Source organism: Dermochelys coriacea, chromosome 9 (assembly GCF_009764565.3).
Source record: "Dermochelys coriacea isolate rDerCor1 chromosome 9, rDerCor1.pri.v4, whole genome shotgun sequence".
Lineage (NCBI taxonomy): Eukaryota > Metazoa > Chordata > Testudines > Dermochelyidae > Dermochelys > Dermochelys coriacea.
This window is the reverse complement of record NC_050076.1, coordinates 103,956,708-103,980,170: the sequence shown is the minus strand read 5'-3', so window position 1 is coordinate 103,980,170 and position 23,463 is coordinate 103,956,708. Positions and strand designations below refer to the sequence as shown.

At 48.2% G+C, this 23,463-nt stretch overlaps 1 protein-coding gene across 7 annotated transcripts in view; it reads right to left on the bottom strand.

Annotated features, from left to right (window-relative positions):
- Positions 1-23,463, bottom strand: part of DLG3 (discs large MAGUK scaffold protein 3) — a 185,115-nt gene that overhangs the window by 105,141 nt on the left and 56,511 nt on the right. For 2 of the 7 annotated variants that reach the window (XM_038415200.2, XM_038415201.2), the window contains exon 1: positions 11,561-12,378. The exons of 4 other annotated variants lie outside the window; for them this stretch is intronic. In XM_038415200.2, coding sequence (XP_038271128.1) covers positions 11,561-11,896 — 336 coding nt within the window. In that variant the 5' untranslated portion in view covers positions 11,897-12,378. Of the gene's footprint in view, positions 1-11,560; positions 12,379-23,463 lie in introns of those variants that run through there. One more of the 7 variants, XM_038415199.2, reaches the window with a different exon arrangement.

Below are 23,463 nucleotides of genomic sequence, written 5' to 3'. Positions count from 1 at the left end.
TTGACATTGTGGTTGTGCCTATTGGCCCCAGTCAGCACTGGGGGAGCTACACACAGAAGAGTTTCCAGGATAATCCCATGTCTTTTCCAGCTTTTTACCACGCATTTTCTTTGGAGTCCACATCACTCTTTCCTACATTGGCAAGCTGATCGCCATTCGTCCCCATTTAGAAGCCCCTCCATTCTGATTCTGGACCCTTGTGAGATATAACGCTTCTTTAGTTCTTCATCCTCCTCACAATGTCTGTCAAATGCTGCTGTTGCTCTCTTCACACCAGCAAGTTGTGAGGTACAACAGCACAGCTGGTTAGGAGCTCGTGGCAGCCAGGCCCATGGAGGGCAGGAGACTGAGTACACAGAGACCTGTTTGCCTTCCAAAATGCAGCCAAAGATCATGCCAGCTGGCCAGGTATAATAAGGGGCAGGAGTCTGTCCATTTCAGCTATATTGCAAGGAGGTGGCTGCTCCCTTCGGCACAAAGGCCTAGTACAAGTCACACTCTTTGGAAGTTTACACTACTACTATTCCTCTACTCCTGTGCTCAGTTCCTGAGCCAACATTCAGGATATGTAAAAAGAGGCTTTTCCAAAGCCGTAGGCCCATAGAAGTGTTCCAGTGACAGGAAAATGGGAATTGGGTTTTTTTTTAAAATAACCCAATGACCTTTCCCTTCCAGCGTGGTTTGATGGCTGCACTCTCTCAGACAGGCTCTTTAACAGACTCGCATGCCCTGTCGCTTAGGCACAGAGTGACACACACACACACACACACACACACACACACACACACACACAGACCAAGGGCCACATCTGTAGCTTTGGGCTAGGGCATGAGAAACAATAAGTTAAATGAAAATAGGCGAGTCAGTTTGGTAGTTTCTGCATCTCCCTCTGTTTGAATGAACCACACACAGAGGGAAAGGCCAATCAGACTTTAATGTCTTCACTTTGTAATCTTCTCAGGGGTTACTAGGAACAGACAAGGAAATGGTTTTTCAAATAGCTGATGAAGCTTTGTATCCTTTCAAAGCATGATGCCTGGAATCTCAGAGCGGGGAGAGAGAGGCTCAGTGACAATCCCATCCACAGTGAGGAATGGGCCACAAGCAATCCTCTGGCGCCCACTGCCACAGGACAAGCTTCTACACAAATGTAGAAATTTTTTAAAAACTGCCAGCTTGAAAGGCCCTAGATTGTCAGACACTGACTGGGAAATGGACAGGCACCTGCACTGGAGTGTCAGCGCCACAGGGGTGTGCAGAAAGCAGATTCATGGAAACCCTGCTCTGCTGGCAGGTCACCTCCACAGAAGCACAGTGTCCTGCCATAGGTGGGGAAGTTTCTCACGATTTAAATTCATTAATTTCCCAGGAGTCTCTGGGAAACAGCATACCAAGCTGGCTTACCATTAGCAGGATTCACCCTAGTATGGACCGAGTTCTCGTCTGTTTCTCTCCAGCATCTGCTGAAGCTTTTCATGGAGAATTCTTTTCCCACCATCTAATCTACCTGCTGTGCTATGAACAAGCTCTGTAGGATGCCAAGAAGCATTCGCTCTTATCATGCCTGGGACGAAGACATTCCTCCATGGTGAGCTGAGTGAGAGCCAGGAAGGTGCAACTTGCAGATCAGAAGGCAGAAAAACGACCCTTCCAGCTCCTTCCTTTGGAGCGTAGATGTGTGTGCAGTTATTCTGGGACTAAATCTGAACTTTTGGGGCAGAGCTAACTGAGGTCCTGCTTCTCTTTGCACCAGAGATACATTTACCTGGATCTGATCTAAGACTTGGCACCACTGGGAGGGCTTGTCTGGATCCAGTAGTCCCCTTTCTAGGTTAAGTGAAATACCTCCTACCGTTAGTTAGGGGGTGATGCTGCTACCTTCAGATCAGAGGCCTGGAGTTTGAATGTGGAAGGTGCTACAGGATGTCTGTGTATAATGAAGCCCATGACAGCATAATCCTCAGTGTTCTAGTTCAGTTTGCACTGATGTTCTCTCTGGGTCTCTGAATGTCACTCTACATATCAGAAGAAGATATTCTGGTTTCTTCCTCCTGCTCTGTTTGAAGGGATTCCAAGCTGTCCTGGCTCAGCCTTTATGGAGCAATCCAAAGGCTGGTCACTGTGCCTTACTGTCAAAGGTCTGGCAGGATTCTCACCCGCCACGTCCAATGTGACAGAGCAGATTTCCTTCCTCTTTCTAATCCTGGGAGATTGCAGAAGAAAAGGAGAAATCTGTATTTCTCCAATGGGGTAGAAAGGAACTCCTATCATATGCCTTCAGACTGCCCAGTGCTCACATCTGTCAGTCTAACCCTTGGGAGATTGCAGATTTATACACCGTTTCTAAGCATATCTGGCTGGTGGCTTAGAAAAGCTGCTTTTATAAGGCTTCCATGAAGAGACGTATAGTTCCTCTTTCATGCCGAGATGGGCTCCCTACAGTCCCAGCTCACATTCTTGCCATTTGCCAGGCTTCTTGGAAGTCTCTGCACTGCACTCTTGCTTTGGCACTCTTTCTGCTCTTTCCACTCTGGTTGGGACCGGGCCATTTCTTGCAGCTCTCTGGAGCTGCCTTTATTACCTGCATCATCTCTTTATAGGACAGCTGGAGAGGACAGAGCAACTGTCTGCATTTGTCTGAGGTGTGCAAACTCCAAAGAGAGAGGGAGAGTTTAGGGAGCCCACGGAGCTGAATGAGGAGGAATGGAATGAAATTGAGCACAGGAAAATCTAAGCTGAACATCGGGAGATTTTCCAACCAGTGAGTGGGCAATAAGGCTGTAGGACAGTCCTGCAGCAAAGTGCAGGAAGGCCCATCTCATGACTGGGGTCAACCAAAACTCCATTTGTTTGGTTTTTTCCCCTTGGGTTTGACAAAAGTGATACCAGGCTGAGGCCATTTAAAACATTTCCTGAAGATAAAGGGGTGAAGCCTGCTGTGGTAAAGAAAAGCTACCAGCTTGACTGCAAAACCACACACAACCCACCCCAGCCCCAGTGAGTCTGAAGAGGAGCCAGCAGCCAAGCCCTATACCCACTGCGAGGCTGGAAATTGTAGGAGAAGCCATGGAAGGGAGGAGAAGAGATAGGCCATGAAGTTCCAGCACAGGGATCTTGTCTTTGCAAACCCCTGCTTGCTGCTGAGCAGCACTCCAGCTGCTCTCTGTAGGTGACCACAAGCAGAGTGCTGCTGCTGGACTGGGAGCACAGCCACCCAACCACTTAGGGTATGCCTACATGGCGGTCAGTGATCTGATTAAAGCTAGCACACATATTCCTATGCCAGCTGCAATCTAGCTAGTGCCGCTAAAACTAGCGGTGAAGACAAAGTAGCGCAGACTTCAGCCTGGGCTGTCTAGCCTGCCTGGAAACATACTTATAGGCCTAGCCCATGCCAGAGTCCACACTGCCATGTCTTCACAGCTAGACATACCCTTACTCAACCAGAGACTGTTCTACTGTTCACCTTCCCTTGATACTTTCCCCCTGTGACACTGGATACAGGCACCAAACTCATTGAAGCAAAGACTGCTTTTTGGTCTGTGTCTGTACAGTGCCTGTCACCATGGGGCTCCTAGGTCCTACTGCAATACACACAACAACAACAGACACATCCAACCACCCCAGCTTTCCTAATGTACAGCTTTCATGCCAGGAGTCTGAGATTTTACAACCTTGCAAACTCTGTACTATGGTCAGCCACTCTGAATCTGAACCTTAAGCTGGAGACACCTTTGCACTTAGGCTGCATACACTCTGCTGCATAAATCATTGTGGACCTAGGTCTGTGCACTCCAGATCTGTGCAAAACAGTGAAATATACACGGCTTAACACATCCCCAGTTGCAAGGATTCTTGGCTGGGATGCTGAGATATGCAGGGTTTAACATTAACTAGCAGTGACACAGAGCTCCATGCTTTTCCATGTTCACTCTGGGGGTTTTAGGGACTAGAAGAGACCCTTACCCAGCAGAATAGGGCAGACCGGAAGCTTTCCCAGGCAAAAGCAATCAGCTTCTGAAGCCTGTAAGTTTTCATTTAAAAACAATTAAGGCAATTAGGTTTGAACATGAAAGCTAGGCATGTTGCTCCATATTCAAGCCTCTAAACCCAATTTTTTTAGGTGCTATGTACTCACAGATCCTTTTTGTCCTGACAGTTACCCCCTAAAATTGACTTTTTCCCACAAAAAACATTTAGTGCCACCTGATACCCTTGTGAGAGAGTGTTTCTCCCTTAAAAACAGACAGATACAGAAAAAGGGAATATGGGAGGTTGTTTAAAGGACAATTTGCCTGATCTTTGGAGTTTCAAATATTAAATTTCTTTTCTGTTTTGCTTTGTGTTGTGTATTGAATAGTTACTGAACGTTAAGAAGCATTTCTTGGGTGCTGTAAAAGCAAACCACATCCTTGGTAACAGAACCTCAAATCCAAACGATTGTTCACAGAAGGGTAAAACAAAGTAACAAAAAGGGGAACTTTATGCTGATAGCATCCGAATAGCCCTGTCTAATCCTCACTTGAGGCAGCCTTGGCATTTTACACCCTCACACACTCCTCGGGATAGTAGGTATCAAATAAAAACTTTTTGATGTTCTAACTTTACATTTCAGATTGAGATGCTTGGGTTTGTTAACTGTTGTATTAAGGTTTTTTTACCCCTTAAATTACTGGTCTGTATTTATAACCATAGCTCCAACTTCCCATCTATTTTTCTTAACCGTGGGTTTATACATAATCATTTGATTTTACACAGCACTTTCCACCTATGGCTTTCAGATCACTGTACAGTGAAGGTATGATCCCTGTAGTACAGATGGGGAAGTTGAGGCACAAGGAAATGATGTGACTTGCCCAAGACCACCCACCAGGTCACTGCAGAACTCGGAAAAGAATCCAGGTTTCCTTCCTCCTAGTCCAATGCCTTATCCACTCAAACACACTGACTCCCTGCAAATCACGGCTTCCCTGAGGTATGGCTAACCACAGGTCCATACATTATCACACACCCGTATATTTTATAAAAACATTCACTTGTTCTATTTAAAACCCACTTTCAGAGTTAAGGGTCTATTTTACTACACTTTTGGACGCTTCTCCTTTGCCATGTGGGAGCCATGATGGCCCTGGCCTATCTATGTGGCCCTCTGGGTGGTTCCTGTCTGCAATGATTTGAGCAGCTGGGAGCAGCTTTTTTCTTTCTTGCTTGGTTGCCCTGGGTTTAGCTGCCTGCCTGTTACAAGGGCTCTGTGCTGTGTCAGTGTGCAGCTTCTGCAAGCCAAGTTGGGCAACCCTCCGAGCTTGTCAATCATATGTGCCAGCCAGCCACCCACTGGTGTCTGAGACTCACACCTTCCTCAGTCGGCAGGCTTTGTACCTTGGGATCCAGCTTGGATTTACATTCTTGAAAAAGACTTACACATGTGGGTTGATTTACTCTTTCTACAACTCCATGACAGGACTTGGCTCAGTATTTCCAATGGTGGTATACCCATCTGTCTCACCATGTGTCACGGTGTCACATGTCAAAGGGCCAATGATTCTGTGGCAGGAGACTTGCTTTTGAATGGAGTTATCAGTGAGGGCTGTAGGCACAGAGAGGGAAAGGAACAGGCTTTTCAGATGCTTTTCAGGGAGCAGCAGCAGGATTTGGACACAGATGAAGTGAGCTGTAGCTCACGAAAGCTTATGCTCAAATAAATTTGTTAGTCTCTAAGGTGCCACAAGTCCTCCTTTTCTTTTTGTATAAATTTGTTAGTCTCTAAGGTGCCACAAGTACTCCTTTTCTTCAGACTGCATGTGGAGGACATGGGAAAGGGAGGAGCTGCAGAGGGTATTAGGGTATGGGCATGAGTGACAGGGAGGAGGAACTGTCCAAGGGGAAGTGGCGAAGGTCTGGGAAGGAAGATGAGCAGTTCAGTTTCTGGCCATGTTCAGCTAGCGTATGGCAAGACAGCCAGGAAGCACTGTTAAGACATGCTCACGTGTAGGGTTGGATGGAAGGAGACGAGGCGAAAGCAGCTATGTGGATTCACACAGCAGAAGCGAAGAGGTGGTAAATGAATGTAGGTGAACAGAAGAAATCATTCAGAGAGAGGGTGTCAAGTGAGAGAAAAAGGAAGGCCCCGGGCAGCAGCAAAAGACCCGTTGGGAATGGTCAGAGGTGACAGGAAAAAAAAAAAAAAAAAAAAAAAAAAAAAAAAAAAAAAAAAGGAGAGGACAGCAATGGGGAGAGGAGGCGAACATACATAGGAACAGAATCCATACATCCTCTTTTGCACTGTACCCAGCCCCTGAAACAGCAAGGGGAGAGGAGAGGCTAAGGGCGGATTTTGCTATTGTTTTATCTACATCTAAATAGCTAAAAATAGCTTTCACAGGGTTTGAAATCTTTAATTAAAACCTAGTCCTGATGTGCAGCAGAGCTCGCTCCTTCCATGAAAAGGCCTGCTTGATATGTTCCCGTATGGCCTGCACGTGCAATTCCCCATTCCTTCTGGAATGTATCAGTCACACCGGAGACAGCGGACAGGCCCACTGTGCCTTGGAGACTCTGCTGCTACTGTGCCTTATTTCTGGTCTGTAAATTCTCATCTTCCTTCACTTTCTCCAGCCTGGACAGGCTAGAATTCACACCTTATAGAATTACTTCTCCACGCACCAGGAATGACACTTGGAAGGAAAATTTACCCCTTTCCTGCTTCAGCTTCTCTCTTTCTTTCTCTCTCCCTGAAACACCGAGAACTCCCTCCTCCTCCATCTTCAAGTGCAAAGATTTAGCTAATTTCTTCCATGAATAGACTATAAGTAGCCATAGCAACATCAGCCTGCCAACCTTACCACCTCATATAGCTCCATGTCCCCATCACCCCTTTTCTCATTCACCATCCCCTCCATTTCTCCTGGAAACCAGCGAGGCATCGTCTCTGGCTTCTAGCCTACTCCCTCTCACTGTATGTCCTGCTTGCTAGTCCTGCCCTTTCCAGCACTCCAGTAAATCGTCCGTTCACCACTCACTAGCCCACTGTGTCTTCCCTCATATTTTGAAGGCCAATATCCACACTCTCATCTCAGAAATTCTCCCTACGTCTTCTCTTTTTCAGATACTGACCCATATCCAACCTCCCCTTTCCCAGCAAAATCTCAGAGAAGGTCACTCATCTAAGCAACCCCTCTCACAACAGCACCTGAGACCATCTCCGGATGGGCTTCTTTCCTTTTCACAATGCTGTGAAGCCTGGCTTACTCCTCTTCTCCTTATCCTTCCGAGCCTCAGTGATCCCTGTGATGTTAAAAACCATTTCCTCCTTCCCAAATGTCGGGTACAGTTCTTTGGATTCTTGGTGCTCTGTCGTCCTGGTTTCATTTCTGTTCATCCAACCCCTTATCCCCTGGGGTCTCAGAATGCCAACATCCTAATCCTTGTCAAATGCAGCAGGTTGGCCCTTGTAGAGCGAGTGCTACCTCCAGACACGCCTGCCGCGATTGTGCCAAAAATACCATGTCAATTCTCTCAATTGAAGGGAGAAACTAAAGCAAATGCTACTTTCAGCGTTCAACCAACCTTTCCTTAGCAACTCCCCACAGAAACCAAACCAACCCACGCCCTTGCACATGGCTGCCTGACCCTTCTACTAATTTTCCCTGCACAGGCACAAAATCCTGCCAAAGGGGACATTCCTGCGTGCTGCTGGGATCCCCGAGATGCCCTCTCCAGGAAGTTTAGTCCTTCGGTTCCCTCAGAAGAGACACCACCAGGCACCTCTTGCTCCTTTAGCTGGGGCATGGAGCCACAGGTACTCGGAGCCATCCTCATCACCTACCTCCTGGTTTGAGTCTGTGGGTACTTCCTACACTCAGATACAGTCACGTTTGGCTGTTTATCGAACGCCACTCTGCCTGCATGACCATATTTCCCCCCATTTGCATAGTCACCCCCCCACACCCCCCAAAATGACATGGATGACATTGTTTTTAAACTTCTGCAGTGCCACAGAATTCCAGAGAGGCCCATGGAAGGAGAGAGCAGGAGACCTCTACTGCACTGGATACTTTACTCAGTAATGGGCATTTCAGATCAAGCAGGGACAGTGAAGCTGAGGCAGCCTCAAGAAACACAGGACATTTGCTAATAAATGGTTAGCGACCTGCAAGGCTCCAGCTTAAAGTATGGCTATGCCTCCCGGCCTCCCCACCCCCGAAGTTCTGCCCGTGTGGCAATTCTCCATCTGTGTCCCATGGACACAGGAAATTCTGTCACTGGAAATTCTTAGTGTCCCAGAACAACTCACTGAAGTCTTGGACACCTCAGTTTGTCTCATTCTAACTATTGGGGCTCCCCTTCAGAGTGACCAGAATCCCATTGTGCTTTGGGCTTTCTTGGGTGGAGAGGAGACCCTTCGGCCGAGGTTCGTTCCGAAGGTTGCTCCATGGTGTGGGGGGGGGGGGAGGGGAGGGCCTGGTTCCTACCTGCTCTGCTGGTGATGGTGCCAGGCCTGTGGCTTGTAAACACTGGCATCCACGTCCTAGCACCTCAGTGCGGGGGACAAACAAATATGTCAGTGCAGCCTTAGATGGACGTACTGGGAATTTCTAAATGCCTCTCTCCCCTGGGAAGCCTGGAGCATCAATGTGAAGGGGAGGGGAGGGGCTTCTGGCACTCGGCTCCTCTAGCCACTGCAGATCAGTGATACTGCCCAGCTGGCTAATGCTGCTCTCTGCCTTTCTTTCCCTTCTCTAGTAAAGGGTTAGCGCAGATTCCTCTGCTCACCCACGCCCAGCCCCACTTCCCATTCCCAAGGCGCTGGCAGGCAATGCGGGGAGGAGAGAGGGAGGAGGAAAAACAGAACAATTAAGGAACAAGAGAGAGACGGTGAAAGAAAAAGTGGAGGAGAAAAAAGGCACGAATTAATAAGAGGAAAAGAGATGACTTGGGGTAGGAGAGATGAGAAGGAAGAGAGCTAGAAAAGGAGGGGGAGTTGGGGATAAAAAGCCTATCTGAGCCCTTGTGCCCTTTCTGGATCCGGGCAGAGGGGCTTCTCAATTGCCTGCATAAGCCAATTTGTCGGGGGAGGAGGGGAAAAAGCCAGGCCATGAGAAGTGGGAGGAGGTGTGTGTTAATGTTTCTGATTATATGATGCGGTGCATACAGTACATGTGTTTCTAGGAGGTAAATGAACATGTACCATTTGGGAGTGAACACTGTGTGCACGAACCCCTCGTATGTGTCACAGTACACTGCATGCCTGCAAGCATCTGAGCAGATCCTGTATGCACACGTGCCTCCTTGCATGTGAGGGAGAGAGAGAACAGGTTGCAACAGAGGAGAGAGGTGCAGAGCCCACAGCAAAGCGAGCGGGTCCCTCCTCTCACAGTGCAGTCCCCCAGCCTCCTCTTCCTCCTCCAGCTCTGTCTACACAATCCTTTTCATCTCAGGTTTTTGAAATGGTTCCAGGAACACAGATGCCATTTAAAGGGGCAGCCCTATGTAAGAGCAGGCTTGGCTTTATCCCTAGTGCGACACAGTGCCATGATGTTTGAACAATTACCTTTAGCATTTGCACCCCCATCACACTCCCACTTGATCGCAAAAGCCCCTTCAGTCTCACAGAAGGAATCTCCGTTACTGTTGTAGTGGCCAGGCACAGGTGTTTCTACTTGCCCACCTTTTGTCCCTCTGCCTGTCCATAACTGGACAGCGAAGAACATTGATGCCTAAGGCTCAGACATCTTGCACCTTCATAGCAGAAGCATTTGCTGCACAGCTTTACTCAGTGCATACATTTGCTACACACCAAGGAGCAATTCTGCCTTCTCTGATACGGTCGGTGTTCATACCACACACACACACACACACACACACACACACACACACTTGCACTGCTGGGAGATGATTTTGCCTTTTAGCAATGGTAGAACCTAATAAAGCATTCTCCAATCTGCAGACATTCAAGTCAAACCAACCTCTAACACTCAGTGGTAGTATCACAAAGAAAAGGACTCCTGTTCTACCATTGCAAAACATGAAAGATTCCTGCTTGTGAAAGCATGGCCCCTTCTGCCCACCCCAGCTCTGCTGATGGCACTGATCAAACGGACATTTCTCTCTGTCTGTCACCCTTTGCAATCATCTTAACAGGACCATCCCAGCACCCGCCACTGCCAGGGTTAAGGGGGAGGGGAGGAGAAATGAAGGAATAACAGGCACTGCCTGCTTTGACATCCTGTGCCTATCTTGCCCTTCGAGATCCATGCATTGGATGGAGCTACAGCACAGACGGGATGGAGCCAGCTTGCCAGGAGCCAGCAGAAAAGCTAGAGACAGATTTAGGTGAAGAGACAGACAGACAGACAGAAACCATCCTCCTAGGAGGACGTTTGGTTTTGGGGCACTTTCTGTAAACACTCCTCTGGGAATTTCATTTCAGAATCAGATTTCAGAGACACACAGGGATTCAGCCAGTAACCAAAAAGGACGTAGAGAGGAAAGAACAGGGTTTGGAGGGGAGCTAGTTTCCAACTGATTATTGTTGTCGGTTCATATCTAGCTCTTAAAACGATAATTAGAAGAATCAATAAAAAGTCCAATGTAAGGGTTGAAGCTAATGAGAGAGAGAAGCAGTGAGACGGAGGTAAATGCTGAATTACATTAAAGCAAGGTAAATTGTTTCTCAGCCTGGGCCCAGCCTCCATTTTACAGCTTTGCAAACAGACTCCATCCATTTTCTAAGCTGGCTGATGTGTTCAAGAGAAGAATGGTCTCTCCATGTAGAAAAGACGAGAGAGACAGCCCAGCAATTTCTCCTTAAGGAGACCAGTAATAAAATGGGAAGAAATAAAGGCAGTGAAATGGGGCAGAAAGCACACAACATGCCAGAGACCAGAAGAGGATTATATAATTATCGATGGGGATGGAAAGCTTGGAACAACGAGTGGGGAACAGGCTTCCAAGCCCAATGGAAGGTGGGAAACTAGTTTGGTGAGTGCTGGCAGTTGGCACCAACAGCCTCAGAGACTGCCCTGAGGGCAGTATGCCTGGTGCCTTGCTCACAAGGGCTGACGGGACACTTGGCATCACCGAGACTTCAGGCAGCTGCATTCTGAGCAATGAGAACCTGGAGTGGGGTGCCAATGACCAGCGGTACTTGTGCCAAGCAGAAGTCAGACAGGCCTTAGCAGCTAAGGCCTCAGGAGGCTGTTCCTAACCCAGAGCAGAACGAGAGAAGAGAGAGGGAACAGCCTCGATGCTGGCCTGGAAAGTCCTGGCCCATCCAGTCAACCCCAATAGCCAAGCAGTGCCGAAATGTGCTGCAGGACACCACCTTCTTGCTAACACATAGCTCCTTTCAAATGACTTACCCACATTCTGCAGAATCCAGGGGTCCTTCCAACCACCTGCCCCATCCACGGGTACCTCAACCCCCCCTCCCCATTTACTCTAGACACATGGAGGCAGAACGAGTGCTTAGGATGCTTGGGGAGTGGTAACAAGCCCTGTAACAAAAGCCACCCCTTGCCCCCCGCACCTTGGCCATGGGGAGCCAACCTGTATCCCATACCTGTTCATACCAGTCGCGGTTCGAACATGTGCATTCTGGCCACCAGTTTGTGCTGTTCCCGTTCATCTTGGGGGTGCTCTTCCCCTGCCCCTGCTTCAGGGGAGCAGGGACATTGTCCCGGGAGGTGGGGATAAGTTTGCTCTTATTCCGAGAGGTGGGGGTGGCTCCCCCCTGGGACGGCAGGGTCTGCGAGCTGTAGCCCCCGTAGCCGTACTGCTCATGCTGCCACTCGCCATAGGACGGAGGCTCCATGCGACGCAGGGCCGCCATCCGCGTCACTTCGTAGCACTCTGGGCACTTACAACAGTGATGGTGCTTGTGCATATTTGCTTTCATAATATACACACAACCAAGAACAAAAGGGAAAAAAGGCAAGGGATGGAGAAAGGGACCCCCCTCCCTGAGCAGAAAATCCGTCCGCCTCCTCTCCCTCTATGCACCCCCTCCCCCTCTTGTAGTCAGAGATGGTCCAGAGTCTTCTGTACAAAAACCAGAATTATAAATCGATTATCTCCAAAGGACAGCCACACCATAAAAAAGGTTTCTGTTGTTCTGCATTGCTGGCCATTCAGGTGCTAGCATGTCAGCCTGCCCCTCAGGCCCTGGAGAGCTGCTGGCATGGGGGGCTCGGTGCAATCAGCTCTCTGCTTTGCTTCATTTAGCTGCTTCCCCAGTGAGGGTCCGTGGCAGAGGAGTCCCTGGCCCTGGCAGCCGTGTGCGCAGTCAGGCTCCCTCAGTGGGTATGTGCAGGGGGTAGGGAGAAGGTAGATGGCTTCACCTGCAGGGCTTGGGCTGGAGGATTCTGCTGTTTCTGGTCCATGGACGAGAAGAGAGAAGGCGAGAGCATCTATCTCCAGCCTCCCCGTTCTCCCGGCCCTCAGCCAATCACAGTACAGGGCAGCATCAGCAGCAGCGAGAATATTAAACAGCAGGCCCTTAAAGACACAGCTGCCTCATTCCTACCCTGGAGCCTGCTGCACCATTCAGCCCCCTCATGGAGCCAGCTGCCAATCACAGTGCTGGGAAAAAAGGGGCAAAACCCGTCCTGGCCGAAATGACTCAGTCAGAAATCCCACAAAATCCACCCACCCACAGAAGTTACTGGTGGAAAAGGCCCAGGAGATCACTAGGAGAAGCAAGGGATACTCTTGTCATTCTACAGCCTACACAGACAATACCCTTTTGATCTTGCAGTTGGGTGACACCCAAATGCCATGTACAATGGTCACCTTTCAGAACTGTAGTTAAAATAACCACATATAAAGTACCGTCACTATTTGCAATGCTCCCAGTATACAGGACAGGGAACAGATAGGAAATATTGAATGCACTGAAGCAATAGTAATTATCTAAAGCAAAACTGGAAGGTGCATCAGGGTAACCACTGCACCGTAAATCCAGAATTTACATTAAAACAAACTCAGGAGGCCTCTTCCCTCACGACAGGGAATTCCCAGGGAAGGCCACCTGCTCATTTGCTTTCCAAACAGCCAGGGGCCTATCACTCTGTACCCCATGTGCTGCAACACCTAGGCACAATGGAGGGAAGCTAAGAATAGAGGGAGATCGTTAAATCCTTATGTTCTTGCTTTGAGCCCTCTACCATTAACTGGAAAGGAGAACCCTTGGCGTTTTCTCTTTTAGCACAAGCAGGGAGGAAAATGCGTTTTCAGTGGGTAGACTCCATGCTGGGATCAAAGGGAGCACAGGAAAACGCTGGACCCACCTTCCACAACACAACTCTGCAAACACATTTCATTCCTGACATGTAGCCACCCTTCCCAGTGCAGTTCTGTCCCCATCCGGACATGCAAACTTCCTGGTCACTTCCGCCTCGGAACCCACACACCACTACCAAGAATCTTAGTCTTGCAGCTCCCACTGTTATTTCAGGGCTCCCCACAGGCAGCACCCCTGACACCCTTCAGTCCCACCTGCTGCTGCCTGCTAGCCCAGCCCACCTGGACACGATAACCCTCTCCTGTGCCCACCCCCAGCTATCCCAGCCCACCTGGACACGGTAACCCTCTCCTCTGCCCGCCCGCCCGGACACGGTAACTCCCTCCTGTGCCCACCACACCAACTATCCCAGCCCACCTGGACACGGCAACCCTGTCCTGTGCCCACCCCACCCTGCTATCCCAGCCCACCTGGACACAGCAACCCTGTCCTGTGCCCACCCCACCAACTATCCCAGCCCACCTGGACACAGCAACCCTGTCCTGTGCCCACCCTACCCTGCTAGCCCAGCCCACCTGGACACTGTAACCCTCTCCTCTGCCCGCCCCCCCCCAGCTATCCCAGCCCACCCGGACACGGTAACTCCCTTCTGTGCCCACCCCACCCTGCTAGTCCAGCCCACCTGGACACAGCAACCCTCTCCTGTGCCCACCCCACCAACTATCCCAGCCCACCTGGACACAGCAACCCTGTCCTGTGCCCACCCCCCCCAGCTATCCCAGCCCACCTGGACACGGTAACTCCCTCCTGTGCCCACCCCACCCTGCTAGCCCAGCCCACCTGGACACGGTAACCCTCTCCTCTGCCCGCCCCCCCCAGCTATCCCAGCCCACCTGGACACGGTAACCCTCTCCTGTGCCCACCCCACCCGGACACAGTAACTCCCTCCTGTGCCCATCCCACCCTGCTAGCCCAGCCCACCTGGACACGGTAACCCTCTCCTCTGCCCGCCCCCCCCAGCTATCCCAGCCCACCTGGACACGGTAACCCTCTCCTCTGCCCGCCCGCCCCAGCTATCCCAGCCCACCTGGACACGGTAACCCTCTCCTGTGCCCACCCCACCCAGACACGGTAACTCCCTCCTGTGCCCATCCCACCCTGCTATCCCAGCCCACCTGGACACGGTAACCCTCTCCTGTGCCCACCCCACCCTGCTATCCCAGCCCATGATAACTCCCTCCTGTGCCCACCCCCATCCAGCTATTACAGATCTAGAACAGAGATGGACAGTCCCGCTGATTTATGCGCTGGTGTTGTGATATGCACAAATTGGGGTCAGGATAAGACTAAATTCAAAGTCACCTGTGACTCAAGCTAGAATGGGAATGCAGAGGTGAAAAGGATAATGGAGGCACCCAACAGCACCGGCCCCTCTCATCCGGGGGCATCAAAGCGCTATCTCCTTTGTTAGAGGTGTTCTACACAGCTTCATTACTGCACCTGGTGTTGTGCTTCCAGTCCCTTCCATTTCCACATATGCCAATGTCCCGGGTATGTGCGTGCGTGTGCAAGGCCAGTCAAAAGGATGGATCCTCAAGAACCCAACCACCATGGGACAGTAAAAGAAGCTTGTTAGGGCTGTGGGCAGGCAGAGGGCAGTGCTCTGTGCCCAGATTCCTAGGTTCCAAGGCGAGAAGCGCTCACCGTGACCACCCAGTCTGACCTTCTGCATAACACAGGTGGTGGAACTGCCCCAAAAGAATTCAGAGAGCAGAGCTGTTAGAAAAACCTCCAATCTGGATTTAAACATTGCCCATGATGGAGACTCCCCTATGACCCTCTGGAAGCTGCTCCAGTGATTAATTACCCTATTAAAAATTGGTTTCAGAGTAGCAGCCGTGTTAGTCTGTATTCGCAAAAAGAAAAGGAGTACTTGTGGCACCTTAGAGACTAACAAATTTATTAGAGCATAAGCTTTCGTGAGCTACAGCTCACTTCATCGGATGCATTTGGTGGAAAAAAAACTTTTTTTGCATCCGATGAAGTGAGCTGTAGCTCACAAAAGCTTATGCTCTAATAAATTTGTTAGTCTCTAAGGTGCCACAAGTACTCCTTTCCTATTAAAAATTGACACCTTATTTCTAGTGTGAAATTGTCCAGCTTCACCTCAGCCAGGGGATCGTGTTGTAACTTTCTCTGCTACACTGAAGAGCCCATTAAGTATTTGTTCCCCACATAGGTATTTACAGATGACCCCTAGAATGCAGGTCACCTCTGTATTAGGAAGAAAGTGAAAAATAGGAAGGAGTTCAGAGAAGAGTCACTGAAATGATCGGGGGGCCAAGCTACAAGGGACAATCACAGGAATATGTTTAGTTAGGTTACGCTCCTGCTAAGTGGGAAACTGAAAAAAGCTTGTAAGTATCTGAAGGGTGTAATCCACATCCAGGTGGGAGAGGAATTGTTTAGAGCAGTAGTACAGATGTATGCAGTTAGGAGCAATGGGATGAAAACAGAGTAATAGCACGAGCCTCGAACCTAGATAACCAGATCAGATACCAACAAACAGTGAAAACATGAAACACCAAGACAAATGCCCTGACACTGAAGGATCTGTTAGCCTGTGGGACTGTCTCCAGCGGGAAGAAGGGAGGAACCACCACTCGGGATATTTAAAACTAGACTGGATAAGGCTCTGGAGACTGTTGAGGAGAACAGTCCTACCCCAGCTCCCCGGGCCCGGGCTAGACAGAGCCTAGCTGTGATAATTTCTGTGCTATGATTCTATACAATGAAAGAGAGGCTGGGACTAGCTCAGTGTATCTCCAGGTACCAAACCCAAGCGGAGATGGAGATACTAAGAGCACGAGAAATTCCCCCTCAGTATGCAGCTTCCCCTTGGAATGCTCAGTGTGTGAGAAAGGTGAATAACGAATACACCTTTCTGCCCTGGCCCAGAGCCCAGGGAGCTGCTACCACCCATCAGACAAAGCTCGGAACCACTGCCGTTGGGTGTTAGGAGATGCTGAGAAATCCAAATGGCTCAATTTTTACCCACTTTAATCCCCACCTCCCCCACTCCTTTGGGACACATAAGTGCTGCTCCTACAGCACGACAGCAGACAGACAGTGCTGGTCCATGGAGCATCTCCTGGTGGTGTGCACAGTCCTGATGCTCACACTGTTGCGTCTTCTCTCGACTCTGGCTGCGGGCACTATGAGGCAGGGACTGTCTCTTGCTATGCGTTTGTACATCAACTAGCACTGGGGGTCCTGATACTGACTGGGGTTTCTGGCTTGTTGTGCAATACAAATAAATAATATGGACGGCACTGGCTGCTCTGCCAGTTTCCAGCTGTTAAACTGCAACAAAGAGCTAAAAATACAGAAATATTTTCCTAATGTCACTTCCCCCCTGAGCAATTGCTGGAGTCGCTACAAGGATGTTGCACAATCGCAGAAGGAGGGGAGATGGACACAAACACTCTCTTGATTAAGATGTGGCGCACATGGGGACCCTAAGGACCAACCCCAGGCCCCAGCTGAGATGTGTGAAGCCCCCACTGTATGTCACTGACGTGGGGCTGAGCAATAGATTGAAGTTTCCCCATCATCTGCAGAGCCCCTCACTTGTTTAACCCCAAGGGGGCTGTGGCACAGGTTTCTAGGGGGCTTGTGTGTGTTCAGGTTAAAATTACACCCGCTACCAAGTTATGAACATTCGTAATGCCACCTCTACCCCCACAGGCTTTTCTAGAGAGCCCAGGCCTACCCTAAGTCAGCACAAACAGAAGCCAAATAATTCCAAGCCTATGAAAGCCCAAAGTTCTCTGCAAACCAGCACATAAGTCAGCTCTTCTTGTTTAATAATGGCTGTTGTGTCTGCCAGTCCTGCAAGGGGGCATCACAGATGTACCCGTAACCCTGTAATGGGGTTCCATACCAGGATTCACTGAAAGAGCCAGTCAAAGCAGTTAGGCTAGTTGTGCGTTGAGTGAAAGGAAATCCTTTTACAGGCAACACATAATTAGATTGTGGAACATAGCGCCACAGGATGTTGTTGAGGCCAAGAATTTAGTAAATCAAAGAGGGATTGGACATGTATAAGTTATAATAATTAGTGAAGAAAGATGGGGGCTAAGGTTTGGGATGGATATAAAACTTCAAGTTTCAGGGTTTAAACCAATCCCCAATTTTTACGGATTAGGATGCAACCTTCCTGGGGGGCAGATTATCCCCCATCTGCCAGTTGCAGATTTTCTTGCATTGTTTTCTGAGGCATCTGATGTGGACCACAGTCAGAGACAGGATACTGAACTAGATGGACCCCAGCTCTGATCCGGTCTGGCAACCGCTATGCGATGCTTTAGTAGCTGACGTGCCAGGGCCAGGAGTAGCAAACTAAAACGAGATGGAAGGGGCAGGAGCCTTGTGAGGAGGCTGGCAGGGGCATTAAAGAAACTGGTGCTCTCCCTTCTGCTTGAGAGGATTCTCACACTTACACCACCAAGCAGAGCAGCAAGTTGTGAGCTGGAGGGACAGCCAGCAGCAACTCCAGAGCGAAGCTGGAGTTCTCATCCAGCTAGTTACACCACCACATGGACTGCGTAAGCTTTCCTCAGATACACCTCACTCACACATCACAAGGAGATTCTTCATGGATATTGTAAAATACTGACAATGAATTGTTGCTCCAAAATCAAAGGTCAGAAGCTGAAGTAAGTCCCCCCCAAAAGAGCAGAGTGATCATGCTGGGGCGGGAGATGAATGAGCCTGACTTCGATTCATAGATACTAAGGTCAGAAGGGACCATTCTGATCATCTAGTCCGACCTCCTGCACAGCGCAGGACACAGAATGTCACCCACCCACTCCTATGAAAAACCACACCCATGTCTGAGCTATTGAAGTCCTTAAATCATGGTTCAAAACTTCAAGGAGCAGAGAAGCCTCCCTCCAGTCAACCATGCCCCATGCTACAGAGGAAGGCAAAAAAACCTCCAGGGCCTCTCCAATCTGCCCTGGAGGAAAATTCCTTCCCGACCCCAAATATGGCAATCAGCTAAACCCTGAGCACATGGGCAAGATTCACCAGCCAGATACCCAGGAAAGAATTTTCTATAGTAAATCAGATCCCATCCATCTAATATCCCATCTCAGGGGATTTGGCCTATTTACCCTGAATATTTAAAGATCAATTACTTACCAAAATCCCATTATCCCTTCATACCATCTCCTCCATAAACTTATCGAGTAGAATCTTAAAGCCAGATAGATCTTTTGCCCCCACTGCTTCCCTTGGAAGGTTATTCCAAAACTTCACTCCTCTGATGGTTAAAAACCTTCGTCTGATTTGAAGTCTAAACTTCCTGGTGGCCAGTTTATACCCATTTGTTCTTGTGTCCACATTGGTGCTGAGCTTAAATAATTCCTCTCCCTCTCCTATATTTATCCCTCTGATATATTTATAGAGAGCAATCATATCTCCCCTCAACCTTCTTTTAGTTAGGCTAAACAAGCCAAGCTCCTTAAGTCTCCTTTCATAAGACAAGTTTTCCATTCCTCGGATCATCCTAGTAGCCCTTCTCTGTACCTGCTCCAGTTTGAATTCATCCTTTTTAAACATGGGAGACAAGAACTGCACACAGTATTCTAGGTGAGGTCTCACCAGTGCCTTGTATAACGGTACTAAAACCTCCTTATCCCTACTGGAAATGCCTCTCCTGATGCATCCCAAAACCGCATTAGCTTTTTTCACAGCCATATCACATTGGCAGCTCATAGTCATCCTATGATCAACCAATACTCCAAGGTCCTTCTCCTCTTCCGTTACTTCTAATTGATGCGTCCCCAACTTATAACTAAAATTCTTGTTATTAATCCCTAAATGCATAACCTTACACTTCTCACTATTAAATTTCATCTTATTACTATTACTCCAGTTTACAAGGTCATCCAGATCCTCCTGTATAATATCCCGATCCTTCTCCAAATTGGCAATACCTCCCAGCTTTGTATCATCTGCAAACTTTATTAGTACACTCCCACTTTTTGTGCCAAGGTCAGTAACAAAAAGATTAAATAAGATTGGTCCCAAAACCGATCCCTGAGGAACTCCACTGGTAACCTCCCTCCAACCTGACAGTTCGCCTTTCAGTAGGACCCGTTGCAGTCTCCCCTTTAACCAATTCCTTATCCACCTTTTGATGTTCATATTGATCCCCATCTTCTCCAATTTAATTAATAATTCCCCATGTGGCACGGTATCAAATGCCTTACTGAAATCTAGGTAAATTAGATCCACTGCATTTCCTTTATCTAAAAAATCTGTTACTTTTCCAAAAAAGGAGATCAGGTTGGTTTGGCACGATCTACCTTTTGTAAAACCATGTTGTATTTTGTCCCATTTACCATTGACTTCAATGTCCTTAACTAATTTCTCCTTCAAAATTTTTTCCAGGACCTTGCATACTACAGATGTCAAACTAACTGGCCTGTAGTTACCCGGATCACTTTTTTTTCCTTTCTTAAAAATAGGAACTATATTAGCAATTCTCCAATCATTCGGTACTATTCCTGAGTTTACAGATTCATTAAAAATTCTTGCTAACGGGCTTGCAATTTCAGGTGCCAATTCCTTTAATATTCTTGGATGAAGATTATCTGGGCCCTCCGATTTAGTCCCATTAAGCTGTTTCAGTTTTGCTTCTACCTCTGATATGGTAATATCTACCTCTATATCCTCCTTCCCATTTGTCATGCTACCATTATCCCCAAGATCCTCTTTAGCCTTATTAAAGACTGAGGCAAAGTATTTGTTTAGATATTGGGCCATGCCTAGATTATCTTTAACCTCCGCTCCATCCTCAGTGTTAAGCGGCCCCACTTCTTCTTTCTTAGTTTTCTTCTTATTTATATGGCTATAGAACCTTTTACTATTGGTTTTAATTCCCTTTGCAAGGTCCAACTCTACTCGACTTTTAGCCTCTCTCACTTTATCCCTACATCTTCTGACCTCAATTAGGTAGCTTTCCTTGCTGATCCCTCCCATCTTCCACTCCCTGTATGCTTTCTGCTTCTTCATAATCACCTCTCTAAGATGCTTGCTCATCCAGCTTGGTCTACAACTCCTTCCTATGAATTTTTTCCCCTTTCTTGGGATACAGGCTTCCAATAGCTTCTGCAGTTTTGATTTAAAGTAATCCCAGGCCTCCTCTACCTTTAGATCCATAAGTTCTTCAGTCCAATCCACTTCCCTAACTAATTTCCTTAATTTTTGAAGGTCAGCCCTTTTGAAATCAAAAACCCTAGTTGCAGATTTTTGTTAATCCTTCCATTTAGTTTGAACTGAATTAGCTCATGATCACTTGAGCCAAGCTTGTCCCCTACAACCATTTCTTCTATGAGGTCCTCGCTACTCACCAAAATTAAATCTAAAATGGCATCCCCTCTAGTCGGTTCAGCAACTACTTGATGAAGGAATCTATCAGCTATCGCATCTAGGAAAATCTGAGCCCTATTATTATTACTAGCACTGGTCCTCCAGTCTATATCTGGGAAGTTAAAGTCTCCCATGATCACGCAGTTTCCATTAGTATTTACTTGATTAAAGACATTAAAAAGGGCTCTATCCATATCCAAATTAGATCCCGGAGGTCTATAGCACACCCCAAGCACTATCGTAGGAGAGGCTTTACTAGTTATCTTCCCCAATGTAATTTTTGCCCAGACGGACTCTGTCTTATCCATTGCATCGCTTCTTATTTCTTTACATTCTACCTCATCATTGATATACAATGCTACTCCACCCCCTTTACCTTTGTTTCTGTCTTTCCTAAACAGCACATACCCTTCAATACCTGTAGTCCAGTCATGACTACTATTCCACCATGTTTCTGTTATCCCTATAATATCTGGTTTCACTTCCTGCACCAGTAGCTCTAGTTCCTCCATTTTGTTACCTAGACTCCTCCTCCTTGGTGTACAAACATCTTAATTTTTGCTGTTTGTGCCTAATAGGGTACAAAATGTGAGCGAGTCCAGTCATTCTACAGCCAATATAACCTATTAGACTAGTATCCACACCGCCCTCGCTCCTTACATACGTTCTCCTACCCATGGCTGTATCCTTTCTTACTTCATCTTCTTCCCTCTCAATGCTAAAATCTGGCGTGGAGATTTTCTAGACATCTCCCATCCATCTCCCCCCAATTCCTACTTTAAAGCTCTCTTTATCAGTTGTGCCAGCCTCGATCCTAGAAGTCTATTTCCTTCCCTTCTCAGATGAAGTCCATCCCGAGAGAACTGACCTCTGTCCGTGAATGCCTCCCAGTGGCCATACATCCCCAAGCCCTCCTTATAGCACCACTGCCTAAGCCATCTGTTGACAGTCATAATCTTGTCACACCTTTGTTGCCCTTCTCTAGGAACAGGAAGGATCCCGCTAAAGATCACCTGAGCCTCAATTTCCTTAAGTGTCTTCCCCAGCCTAGCATAGTCTCCCTTAATACTTTCCAGCGAGAATCTGGCTGTATCATTTGTTCCCACATGAAGGATAATTAGGGGATTCTTTCCCGCTCCCTTTAGGATCCTTTTCAACCTCAAGTCTACATCCCGTATCTTAGCACCCGGAAGACAGCACACCCTTCTATTCTCAGGATCAGCTCTAGTTACAGGCCTGTCTATTCTTCTCAATAAAGAGTCCCCGATCACATAGACCTGCCTTTTCCTGGTGACAGTGCTATTCTCCAGTCTCTCCCCTGTTCCCTCTGGCTGCAAGTTCTTTCCATTCCTATTTTCCCTTACAATCCTCTTCAACCCATCCTGTATCCTCCTGGGGCTCATATTTGGTGTAGTCTCCATTGACTCTTCCCCTTTTTCTATAGGACTAGCCTCTCTTCTCTTCTTCCTTACCCTTCCACCTTCAACAAGTACCTGCTGAGCCCCTTCTTCCTTTTCCAACTCTGCAAACCTGTTCCTAAGCTCTATTTCTCCTTCACTAGCCCGTCTTTTCCTCTGCCTGGTTCTTTGAGTCACATGTTTCCACTGACCACTTTCCTCATCCAGTCTCTCCTCAAAATTCCCCAGCCCTGGTTCCATCTGTGAGTCTGAGCTTTTCCCTTCAGATACCTCATATCTTTGCTCCATCATCTGCTCAAACCCCTTCCTAAACTCAACCAGACTTTCCACCTGCATCTCCAAACCTCGGATCTTTTCCTCCATCAGCTCTATCAGACGACATTTCATGCAGACAAAACTCTTACCGGTTCCCCCCTCCAGGATCATGTACATACCACAGCTTCCACATCCAGTCATCCTCAATGTGTCTTTCACTACAGGAGTCACTCCCACAGCTGCCTCTGTATCTGTCATCTCCTTCCCACCTAAATCCTGTTAATCTGGGAAACACAAGCCACACCAAAAAGACCACACACCCCCCAGCAAAAGCAAACCCCCAACAAGCACCGCAATACAAACTCCCCTTGCAAACTCCCACTCAAATTCCCCTGTTTAGAGCTCTGTTTGCTAGCTCCTGTGCCGCTTCAGCTGTCTGACTTGATGCTAGCAGGGTAATGAGGAGGCCCATTTCATTTACTAATCCACAAATAGCTGAGAGCTCTTTCTCAGAGGTGGGGTGACATCGGACCTGGAGGTCCACCTCATGGAGGGATTGGACCAATCTTAAAGGAAGAAACATTAAAATCATACTTGGGGGAAATCCACTGCTTTATACAAAGAGCTGCCTCCTCTTGTTGGCTGGGGTTGTCCCTGGCACCTTCTCCTGCTACAACTACTTGTATTTTGGTAATGGTTTTCTCTTTCCTGCTCTTCAGCCCTGCAGTGAAGTCAGACATGCATATGTGACATGACAGTCTAACTAGGAAGGACTGAGGGAAAGGGGGATGGGGGCAGAGGCAACGGCCAAGGAGGAGGATTACAACAGAGGGAACTTTGGTAACAAGCGAGTGTGTTAGGAACAATTAAGAGAAGCATTAGGATCTCTGTTTTCCATCAATAGATTTGAACATGGCCTCCTGCAGGAATGGCGTTTCTCTTCACTAGCATCCAGGCTTCCACGCTGCCTGCTCCATCTCTGTTGAACTCCTCAGACACGATAGCCATGTGGCAGCCTTGGGTGGAATCCTCTCCATGCCATGTCTCCAGTGTGGCTACTGCTCCCTTTAACTCAACTTTCCTTCCCTCAAAGGCTAGAAAACTTGGAGG